This window comes from Mobula birostris, chromosome 1 (genome assembly GCF_030028105.1).
Source record: "Mobula birostris isolate sMobBir1 chromosome 1, sMobBir1.hap1, whole genome shotgun sequence".
Classification (NCBI taxonomy): Eukaryota; Metazoa; Chordata; class Chondrichthyes; order Myliobatiformes; family Myliobatidae; genus Mobula; species Mobula birostris.
In genome coordinates, this window is record NC_092370.1 from 54,504,257 (window position 1) to 54,516,780 (window position 12,524).

The 12,524-nt window shown below is 39.5% G+C and overlaps 1 protein-coding gene across 1 annotated transcript in view; it reads right to left on the bottom strand.

Moving 5' to 3' along the window:
• Nucleotides 1–12,524, bottom strand: part of LOC140188238 (putative Polycomb group protein ASXL3) — a 296,730-nt gene that overhangs the window by 79,573 nt on the left and 204,633 nt on the right. The window contains exon 8 of the mRNA XM_072244355.1: nucleotides 1,363–1,526. Coding sequence (XP_072100456.1) covers nucleotides 1,363–1,526 — 164 coding nt within the window. The remainder of the gene's footprint in view (nucleotides 1–1,362; nucleotides 1,527–12,524) is intronic.

Consider the following 12,524-nt stretch of genomic DNA (forward strand, 5'->3'; position numbering starts at 1 on the left):
ACTGTTGAACTTGAAGTAACCTACCAAATCATACCAAATAACACATAAAACCTAAAATACACTAACATATACTAAAAGCAGAAATGATATGATAAATACACAGCCTATATGAAGCAGAAATAATGTATGTACAGTATTGTTTCACTTAACAGAATCGGGAAGATTAAGCCAAAACTGACTTGTAGAAAAAAAATCGGCACCTACACGCATGTGCACACAGGTTCCCGCGCAAGGTTCATGGTCATGGTAGTCTTTCTCTGGGTAAGCACAAGTGTCCCGTATTTGACTGCTACTTTTGTCCCTTATTTGAGAGTGAGAAAGTTGGCAACCCTACTTGAACACCCTCCCCAACCCCCTCCCGGTCGGCTGGTCCGCAAGAATATTGTCAATATTAAACCGGTCCGCGGTGCAAAAAAGTTTGGGGAACCCTGTTGTATAGCTCTATGGAATGATGGAAAATCATGGAAATTTGAAGTCATGGAAATCTTGACAATATTGCAGCTCTAATTTCATATACTTTGCTTTTGAGTGTTATTTCCTTCTAAATTGAAGGACCTTGGAAACAGTCTGAAATTCTGTCACTATGAATTACTTATTTTTTTTATTTAGAGATAGTGCAGAATGATGCACAATTTGTCTTGTGTTGCTTCACTACAGCTGCTGGGCATGCAGTGAAAGGTACTTAAAATAAATGAAATATGTAAGATAGATTACATTAGAACTGAGAGTTATTTATTTTGTTCATATTTATTTATTTATTTGGAGATACAACATGGAACAGGCCCTTCCAGCCCAATGAGCAACACCAACCAGGAACCCACCAATTCAACACTAGCCCAATCACAGGATAATTTACAATGACCAATTAACCTACTAACTGGTGTGTCTTTTGACTGTGGGAGGAAACTGCAGCTCCTGGAGGAAACCCACATGAATCACAAGGAGAATGTACAAACTCTTCACAGATGGGGCCAGAATTGAACTCCAAACTCTGGAACACCCTGAACTATAACAACATCACGCTAAATGCTGTACTGTGGCATCCCATACGGCAGAAATTGGAATACAAATGATACAAGTGATACTGTTTGAAAAAAGTACAGTTTTGCACTGTTAATTAATTTGTACAATGTAAAATAACACTGAAAATTAAAACATAAATAGCTGTAAATGTAGTATCCCAAGGTTTGAGTGCTGACTGAGATACTTTTTAATCAAATAACGATGATTTTCTTTTTGCATAATAGATTTTCCACCACCATTTCACAAGCAAAATGCAATTTAATAGTTGTTTTCTCTCCTGCTTTAAGAGATTCAATATACAGCTAACACAACATAGAAAGTAATTTATGCTCTGCTTACCTGCCGATCTACCTCTGGTAGCAAAATCAGGAGCTGCTGTTGAAAATGATGTGGTAAAGAGGCAAACGTATGCTTGTTTATTAAAGCTCGCAGATTAGTATTCACCAGAATAGAACCTGGAGTTTCAACATCAATTTCCTCTCCTCTTGTCCGTTTAAGCTGTCCTGTGTAAAGATATACAATAATATCATTCCAAATGGCTACCTGTATCTACATGATAAAGATCTCCAGCAGTATACATGGACGCATGGTGCAATACAATAGTAACCCTAATTTAATCACCTCAAAGGAAGATAAATATCCTTTTGAGAAGTTCTCTGGCTATCCTCCATGTTGTTCTGGGAGGTTGGAATGATTCTGAAAATCATCCTAAAATACAGTAAGAATGTCCCTGAAGAATCCATGCAAAGCTGACCATAAGTGGGAAAAGAGGAAACCATGGGGATTATTCTTATTTGCATCACTTAGTAAACTGATGAAATAGAGAGGGAGAGAGGGAAGATTGCAGATTGGGTGCAAAATTCTAAACTTCTAGCAAATAAAACTGCAAAAGAAAGTTTTCTTTTTTCTTACAGTTGATGAACAGAAATGAAAATTAAACAAAAGGGAAAACATATTTAGGAATCCTAGGAAGATGTTGCGGGTCTTAACAATACCAGACAGTCACTTTCTTTAACTGTGCACCACCAAACAGATGTTACTTTGTGGAACAAACAAGACCAGCCCTGGCTGATAATGCTTTTTGATGAGTTATTACAACTATCCCTTTGAAATGCCATGAGTTTCCTACATCTCTTAAGCATTAGGCACATATCAGGGAAAAAGACTCTGATTAAATTTTTTGCAGACATGTAGACTAGCATCAAAATATTTCATTAAAGAAATAATTTGGGGTCCAGTGACATTAATGAACCCAACTGCAATCCAGAATCAAACCAAAAATCAAAAGCTGCTCTGGTTTTGCCGTAAGCATGAAGAGAAATAGGACAGCTAGGAAGATGAAGAAGCTGAAAGAGGCAAGGTTATTACTTGACTAACTCATGGTGGGAGGTTCAGAAGGAACCACTGAATGCAATAACTGACGTTTAGGCTGTGGCCTGCTTCTCCTTCTCACCCTCAAAATTTTCCTTTCTAGTTAGTGCTTGGGATCAGTTAGGAGTCTGTGGCTTTCAAGAAAACTGAAATCATCAAACTGGCAAATAGCTAATTAGACTGTGTAATTCTTACAGCCTTGAAACCCAGAACATAGGAAGTGCAAATTATAAGTAACCCATTAATAGTTCACAAAAAAATATAAAATATCGACTGAGTCTTGGGCATGGGATGAAGGCAAAAATTGAAATATCAGCCTGTTCATTTTACATTTGTACTATTTAAGCTTTACGTCTTTCCTGATGAAGGATCTCGACCCAAAATGTTGACTGTACTTCTTTCTATAGATGCTGCCTGGCTTGCTGCATTCACCAGCATTTTGTGTGTGTTGCTTGAATTTCCAACATCTGCAGATTTTCTCACGTTTGCGTCAGCATCACTAATGTGACTCAATGCACATTGTATTCTATTTGATTTGGGTGAAGGTGTGGAGATTTGTCTAAAGCAAATGAGGTGTAAGGCACTCCTTTCCTTCGCTAGCCTGCAGGTCACACTTGAGCAAGGTGTAGCACCTACTTAGCACGCCCCCCCCCCCCGCCCCCCCACCATCAGGGTCACGTGAAGCCATGTGAGCAGGTGGTGGATGGTCATACAAGCAGCTGGTACGTATCTCAAGTCCCTGGTTCAAAGTAAATTTTACTATCAAAGTACATACAGTGGCATGCAAAAGTTTGGGCACCCTTGGTCAAAATTTCTGTTACTGTGAATAGCTAAGCGAGTAAAAGATGAACTGATTTCCAAAAGGCATAAAGTTAAAGATACACATTTCTTTAATATTTTAATCAAAAAAACTTTTTTACTTCCATCTTTTGCAGTTTCAAAAGAACAAAAAAGGAAAAGGGCCCGAAGCAAAAGTTTGGGCACCCTGCATGGCAGTACTTAGTAACACCCCCTTTGGCAAGCATCACAGCTTGTAAACGCTTTTTGTAGCCAGCTAAGAGTCTTTCAATTCTTGTTTAAGGTATTTTCACCCATTCTTCCTTGCAAAAGGCTTCTAGTTCTGCGAGATTCTTGGGCCGTCTTGCATGCACTGCTCTTTTGAGGTCTATACACATATTCTCGATGATGTTTAGGTCAGGGGACTGTGAGGGCCATGGCAAAACCTTCAGCTTGTGGTAGTCCATTGTGGATTTTGAAGTGTGCTTAGGATCATGGAAACATAGAAAATAGGTGCAGGAGTAGGCCATTCAGCCCTTCGAGCCTGCACCGCCATTCAGTATGATCATGGCTGATCATCCAACTCAGAACCCTGTACCTGCTTACTCTCCATACCCCCTGATCCCTTTAGTCACAAGGGCCATATCTAACTCCCTCTTAAATATAGCCAATGAATTGGCCTCAACTGCTTCCTGTGGCAGAGAATTCCACAAATTTACCACTCTCTGTGTGAAGAAGTTTTTCCTCATCTCGGTCCTAAAAGGCTTCCCCTTTATCCTTAAACTGTGACCTCTCGGTCTGGACTTCCCCAACATCGGAAACAATCTTCCTACATCTAGCCTGTCCAATCCCTTTAGAATTTTATACGTTTCAATAAGATCCCCCTTCAATCTTCTAAATTCCAACGAGTATAAGCCTAGTCGATCCAGTCTTTCTTCATATGAAAGTCCTCCCATCCCAGGAATCAATCTGGTGAACCTTCTTTGTACTTCCTCTATGGCAAGAATGTCTTTCCTCAGATTAGGGGACCAAACTGTACACAATACTCCAGATGTGGTCTCACCAAGGCCTTGTACAACTGCAGTAGAACCTCCCTGCTTCTGTACTCGAATCCTCTTGCTATGAATGCCAACATACCATTTGCCTTTTTCACTGCCTGCTGTACCTGCATGTCCACTTTCAATGACTGGTGTACAATGACATCCAGGTCTCATTGCACCTCCCCTTTTCCTAATCAGCCATCATTCAGATAATAATCTGTTTTCCTGTTCTTGCCACCAAAGTGGATAGCCTCACATTTATCCACATTAAATTGCATCTGACATGAATCTGCCCACTCATCTAACCTATCCAAGTCACCCTGCATCCTCTTAGCATCCTCCTCACAGCTAACACTGCCGCCCAGCTTCGTGTCATCCGCAAACTTGGAGATGCTGCATTTAATTCCCTTGTCTAAATCATTAATATATATTGTAAATAACTGGGGTCCCAGCACTGAGCCTTGCAGTACCCCACTAGTCACTGCCTGCCATTCTGCAAAGATCCCGTTTATTCCCACTCTTTGCTTCCTGTCTGCCAACCAATTCTCTATCCACATCAATACCACACCCCCAATACCGTGTGCTTTAAGTGTGCACCCTAATCTCCTGTGTGGGACCTTGTCAAAAGCCTTTCGAAAATCCAAATATACCACATCCACTGGTTCTCCCCTATCCACTCTATTAGTTATGTCCTCAAAAAATTCTATAAGATTTGTCGGACACGATTTTCCTTTCACAAATCCACGCTGACTTTGTCCGATGATTTCACCGCTTTCCAAATGTGCTATTATCACATCTTTGATAATTGACTCTAGCATTTTCCCCACCACCGATGTCAGGATTATCATTATCCTATTGTAGAAGCCATCCTCTTTTCATCTTCGGCTTTTTTACAGACAGTGTGATGTTTGCTTCCAGAATTTGCTGCTATTTAATTGAATTAATTCTTCCCTCTACCAATAAATGTTCCCTGTGCTACTGGCTGCAACATAAGCCCAAAGCATGATCGATCCATCCTCGTGCTTAACAGTTGGAGAGAGGTTCTTTTCATGAAATTCTGCACCCTTTTTTCTCCAAACATACCTTTGCTCATTGCAGCCAAAAAGTTCTACTCAAAAGGTTCAAAGGAACATCTAATGTCTGGTGCATTTTGGAAACAAGTCCTATGGACTGATGAAGTTAAAATAGAACTTTTTGCTTTGGGCCCTTTTCCTTTTTTTGTTATTTTGAAACTGTAAAAGATGGAAATAAAAAGGTTTTCTTGCTTAAAATATTAAAGAAATGTGTCATCTTTAACTTCATGCCTTTTGGAAATCAGTTCATCTTTTACTCACTTAGCTATTCACAGTAACAGAAATTTTGACCAGGGGTGCCCAAACTTTTGCACACCACTGTATATGTCACCATATACAACCCTGAGAATCATTTTCTTGTGGGCATACTCAACAAATCTATAGAAAAGCAACGATAACAAAATCAATGAATAACCACTAAACTTGGGCTTTCAATCAGAGTGCAGAAGTCAACAATCTGTCCAAATGCACAAAGAACCACCGATAATATTAATAAATAAGTAATAAATATCGAGAACATGAGATGAAAAGTCCTTGAAAGTGAGTCCATTGGTTGGAGGAATCATTTTACTGATGGAGCAAGTGAAGTTATCCTGTTTGTTCAAGAGTCTGATGGTTGAGGGGTAGTACTGTTCTAAACCTAATGTATGTGACCACAGACACCAGGAAGACGATCTCTGAAGAGTGATAATAATGGCTGGGGCCACCGATCTTGTAAAGACACTATGGCAAACTGCTTCTGTAGAAAAAATTTCCAAGAGTAATCATGATCATGAGACCATAATTGCCTATGGCACATGATGATGATTCTATTAGATGTAAACCCAGCAACTTTGTACTTATTCATCAATATTTAGATTAAAACACTCAACATATCACACAAAGTGTTAAACCACATGAAACAATTTCAACACTTATTTTGAAAATGAAAGTGCATGAAAAGCCAAGAACAGAAGCCAGTCTTGCCAGTAGGATGGCACATTATGGGATCTGCACCCAAGATCAGAATGAGATTTAATATTATTGACATATATCATGAAATTTGTTGTTTAGTGGCACCAGTACAATATGATATATAATAAAAAAAATTACAACTTTCTGCAGCTTTTTCTGATCTTGTACAATGGGTCCTCCATATCAGATGGTGATACGAACAGTTAGAATGCTCTCCATGGTACATCTGTAGAAATTTGTGAGTGTCTTCGGTAACACAGCAAGTCTCTTCAAACTCTTAAAGAAATATAGCTGCTCTCGTGCCTTCTTTGCAATTACATCAATATATTCAGCCCAGGATAGACCTTCAGAGATGTTAACATCCAGGAACTTGAAATTGCTCACCCTTTCCATTGTTGATCGCTTGATGAGGACTGATCTGTATTCCCTCAACTTCCCCTTCTTTAAGTCCACAATCAAATCCTTGGTCTTACTGATGTTGAATACAAGGTTGTTGTTGTGACACCACTCAACCAGCTGATCTATCTCACTCCTTCCTGTTACCATCTGGAATTCTGCCAACAAATAGTTGTGTGAATGGCAAACTTATAATTGATGTGATTAGCCACACGGTGACGGGTGTAGAGAGTAGAATGGTGGGCCAAGCATGCGCCAGTGTCGATTGTCACTGAGAAGAAAATGTTATTTCTGATCTGCACTGACAGTGAACTCCCAGTGTGGAAGTTAAGGATCCAGATGCAGAGGGACATACAGAACTTGTTGATTAGAACTAAGAGTATGATTGTGTTGAAAGCTGAGTTGTAATAAATAAGCACCAGCCTGACATAGGTAATACTATTGTCCAGGTGATCCAGGGCCAGAAGAGCCAGTGAGATTGCATCCACTGTAGACACACTGTGGTGATAAGACAGATTGAAGTGAGTCCAGGTCATTCTTAGGCAGGAGGTGATTCTAGCCATGACCAACCTCTTAAAGCACTTCACAGTGGATGAGAGTGCCACTGGGCAGGAGTCGTTGATGGAGCTCACCTTACTCTTTGGCAGTGGCATGTGTAGGAGCCACATATTTATTTTCTGTTTGTTGGAGCCATGTATCTATTTTTGTCTGGAATGCATTTTATGGCACATTTATTATGGTCATCTGTCATCTGGATTGGGGTGTGGTAGAAGCAAATGAGTACAGTTCATATTCACGCTGAGTTGCTTAGTTCAGTCTAGTTGAGGGGGGGTAAGCCACGGGATGATTTTTTTTTGTTGACTACTAACTTTGTTATTTGCTAATTCAGCTCTACCACTTAGTTATGATCATTGGGATGTTATTGGAACTCTAATTACATTGCTAACCTTGTTTAAATACGTTAGTTTGACTGCTAACTTTGTTATTTCACTAATTTAGCTCCACCACTTAGTTCTGATAATTGGGACGACATTGGAACTCTAATTAGATTGCTAACCTTGCTTAAATACCTTAGTTTGAGTGCTAACTCTGTTACTTCACTAATTTGAATGCTAAATCACTAATTTAGTTAAATTAGTTTTTTATTGCGACAAGATTGTTTGTCTTTGCTGGAACTTCATTTACCTTGAAGTGCATCATACAATGTTGATCTCCTGGCTTAGTCACAGCAGTTTCGGTCTGTTTTGAAGTAAATACTACAGTATGATTGTCACCCTTTTGAAGCAGGTGGGAAGCTCCAACTGCATCAGTGAGAGATTGAAGATGTCCTTGAACACTTCCGGCAGTTGGTTGACAAGGTTTTTAAGAGCCCCACTAGATACACCATCAGAGCATGACACCTTACAAAGGTTCTTGAAAGATGTTCTGATGTCAGTCTCCAAGACAGAATTCACAGAGTCACTAGATACTGCAGGGATTTGCACAGGTGCACTGTGATGCTCCCTTTCAAAAACATTGAGCTCATCTGGGAGTGAAGAATCACAACGATACATGTTGTTAGGTTTCACCTTGTAAGAAGTAATGGCCTGCAACCTCTGCCAGAGCTGATATGCATCCAATTCTGCCTCTAAACTCAATTGGAATTGTTTTCTTGTTCTTAAAATAGCTGTCTGTAGATCCTACCTGGACTTCTTGTATAATTTAGGATCACTGGTCTTGAATGGCATAGATCTAGCACTCTGCATCCACAGCTTTTGATTTGGGTCTGTCCAGTAAATTCTCAAAGGAACATACTCATCCACGTAGGTCTTAATGAATCAGTGACAACTGTGGCGTATTCCTTTAGATTCAAAGATGAATCCCTGAATACTGTTCAGTCCACCGACTGAAAGCAGTTCTGTAAGCACTCCTCTGCCTCCCTTGACCATACCTTCTTGGCTCTCACCACTAATGCTGCAGCCTTTAGTCTCTGCCTGCATGCTGGGAGAAGAAGTATAGGCAGGTGATCAGACCTTCCAAAGTGTGGGCATGGGATGGCACAGTAGGCGTTCTTGATGGTGGTGTAACAGTGGTCAAGTGTTTTGGCTCCTATAATTCCACAGATAATATGTTGTTGGTTCATTTGTTTTCTCCATGGATATTGACTGATTTACTGGGTTCAGCTAATGCTGTCTGTTTATATATCATGTGTCTAATGTTTGTGATTTTTGTTTTTGTTTTTAAAATTTTATTGTTTTTAATCTTATCTATTAAATCAAAATGTAAACTAAATGTGACAGAACCTACAGATAGTTCTATCCGTAGACTTGATGCTACCAATAACTCAGTAAAATTACTGACACGTGAAATGAATAAAAATTACTTTTGTTATCACATGCTCTCCCAAATATATATTTCACATCATCCTGCATTGATGTTAGAATGTATTCCACATTCCCTACCATCAAGCTGTCATGGCTTCAGGCTAACTTCATCACAGCAGCAGCCTGAGCATTGTAGGATGCAGGGGACATGATTTTTATAAGACTGCATAGCAACCAACTTGGTAAGCATGTTATGATGGTTGTAGTTGAAGTAATCATTAGCTTGCTGAAACCTATTTGAAAGTACAAAGGAATCCTTTTGAGTCTGCTAAACCAAAAACATTAACATAGTAGTGGTATACAATGTCACTTGGTGCATGCTCATTTGGAAAAAAATATTTAAAAATAGTGCAAGCTTTATGTATCTTAAGGGTTAATCTTTACTCTGGGGAGGGGTGAAGGGCAAATAGTGAGGGTTAAAATGTGGTCCTCAATAAATTTTCACTCCTATACTCTGAGCTGTCTTCAACTTGGACAATGAAAGGTAGTGCATTTCAGGCAACTGGGGCTTGGACATCATGAATAAATTTCTGGCTAAATTTCAAGTCAACACCCCAATGCCACTTTAACTCTGAACCTTGGGATACTGGTACCATATGAAACCTAAGCACCGCCCCCTCAACCCCGGGTTTCCAGCACTTTTGGACTCCTGAGCCCAAGTGCTGCCACCGACGTTTTCCTGCTTGCTTTGCTTGCAATTCAAGGTTTAAAAAGAACCAGGCACCACACTTCAATCAAGCTTAGTCATAATTTAACATTTGCTTCCACTTAAACTGTGGCTCCTTTATGAAATATTGTAAGAGCTACATTGTATTCTTCATTCTTTGTTAGGCAGCCTATACTGCCTTGTCTTGGCTGCCCTTGAAACTTTGAAGGTGAATGATCCTCACAAATTACTGTAGAACACTTTATGAGGATATTCCATAATATTGTTGGGTAGAAAATTCCAGAATTATTATTAGAGGCAATAAGGAATGGCAATCTACAGGAAAGGCCTAGTGACGTGTGATGCTGGTTACACAGGTGACAATCTCACAATTTGTGGATGATACAAAAGTCAGGAAAGTAATGAATAGCAGTAGAATTTAGAGGAATATAGATTGGCGAAATTGGTAGACGTATCATTTGTATTACATGCCAGGTGATATCATGAAGGGAGGTTTGTCAAGATGAGGCAGACTTCTGAGGAACACAGGTAGTATGAAAGCTGCTGCAGAGAAACTGCACTTCGGACTTTTCAAAAATAGTCTAAAGGCTCCAACATCTGCCTTATGGTACCACTTGTGTATTGATTTCCTCTGCAGTTCTTCTCAAAAGCAAGCTAGAGACAGGCCTATGTTCAAGACTACTACAAGGTCAAATGACCATCAGATCTTGTTCGGTATCGTTAAAAGTGTACTTAGGCATCCATCTGGGTAAAGCTAGAATAGTTGTCTGTGCCTTTAAGGAAGACGGGGATGTCATTATGCATGTGCGGGATATTGGGCAGACCATTTTGCTTTCTGCTGAAGACACTGTTGGGGCGTTAGAATCGGGTTCCTCCCAGACTGTGCTGGGCATGGTGAGGAAAGGTGAGCATTAATTGACAACATCCATGTGAATTCGTTTATGCTTGTTGGCGGATCGAGAATATCGGTAATTTGACATGTTTTACATGTGGATGCTTTAGATTTCCATGAGTGAAGAAATTGACGCTGAGTAGCGTGGCTTATACAAAGTTCCTCAACATCCAAGTAGGTCAGTCTTCTGGTAATTTAACTACCAGGCAATACCTTGTAAAAGTTGTGCGAAAGTCTACCTTTTGTCTAACCTTATTGTGCCAGGACTGATTGTGCATGCAACTGCGTAACGTGAATGTTTAGTCTCTGGTTCAGAAGTTCAACACGTGTGTATGTCTTAGATGAGATATATTGGCTTACATTTTTCGCTGTTATATATAAAATGCAGGGTGGGTGGGATTCTAGTATTGTTTGTATTGTTTTCCTTCAGGATTGCCACTACCGTATTAGTTCTGGTATTTTTATACTGCATATGCAATTCTGTCCTTACACAAGGGTGTGAATCGAAAGTTAAACTGAGATTGTAATGGCAAGAACTGGTTGTAAATTCGTTCGTGTTATTTTGCAACCCTCTTCTGGCACTTAAACATCTAAAACAGATAAAGGAATTAAAACCCGAAAAACTATTTGTTGCCCTGAGTGTGTACTTTTCCCCAGGCTACAAAATTTACTACCAGGCAGAAAATGTGGCCAGCCACCTCCTCCTAGGCATAATGGACCACAGGTCCATTCCCTACAAAAGAGAATCTACTCTTGATAGCAAATGATTTTTGTTGATGTTAAACAAATATGCTACTGCTAATGCTTCTAATCGAAAGTACAAAACCCACAATTAAATGTTCAAGTTGATTATGAGTCTGATATTTGACGTTAAATGTTACTTCCACTTCTCTCTGCTCATTTTTATTTAGATTTTCAGCTATTTGAAAAGGCTCAAAGTTCTTTGGCAAACAAATTATGATTATTGTGAAATCAACACTACAATTAGATTGTCTAGTACTGAATATATTAATAAAAAGGCATTATTTTCATTTTCTATTCTTCCATAAAGTAATTGCCATTAGTAAATTAGGCAGTGTTTATTTAGCGATCTGGATTTATTAATTTATTTAATGGAACAATTGTTGTATCAAAATGTGCAATAAAGGAAACAAAGGTCTGGTCAAGATGGCACCAGCGTACAGCACTCCCTCAGTCTTCCAGATAGCCCATGAAAATGTCTATTTTATTTCTATTACATCTGTTTTTCATCTTAAATGTGTTTCTGGAACTATTAGAGTCTGTGATTTATAGTCTGGAGATAGATTGAGTGATCCAGCAATTCACTGCCTTCAAGGTGATTCTGGGAAGCGAGTGCATACACAGATGGCATCAAAGCGAATGTGAAAGGCAGAGGAGAGTTCAGTGTTGACTGCTGCCTTTTGATCACTGCCGGAGAAGGAGTCTGTGAGCCACCTATCACTGTGTGATTTGTTGTGACAGGAGTTAGGCCTCTGTGCACGTGTGGTGTCTCTCTTTCTTTCGATGATGAAGACGATGTTACAGTGGTTCTACATTATAGACTGGAATTTTTTTCAAAAATATAGTTTTATATTCTGTGTTTTCACCTGTTCCTTTCTATTTTGTTGTGTGAGGGGAGGGGGTTTGGGGGTTGACGTTCTTGTGCGTTCTGTTAAGTTTTTTGTGCAAGGGGGGATTAGGAGTCAATGTTCTTCCTGTGATTTGTGTGGGGTGAGGGGTGTTTGGGGATTGCTGATTAGGATGCCTTTTTCCCCCCCCCTTGTGATGAGTGGGTTTGATGTTTCTCTCTGAATGACTTTCATGTTCAATTTTTGTTTTGTGGCTATCTGGAGAAGATGAATCTCAGAAATGTATATGGATACATACTTTGATAATAAATAAACCTTTGAATTTAAATGTTCAGAGTTTGGAATTGAGATTTGTTAATGTTCTGTAAGCAATGAATGC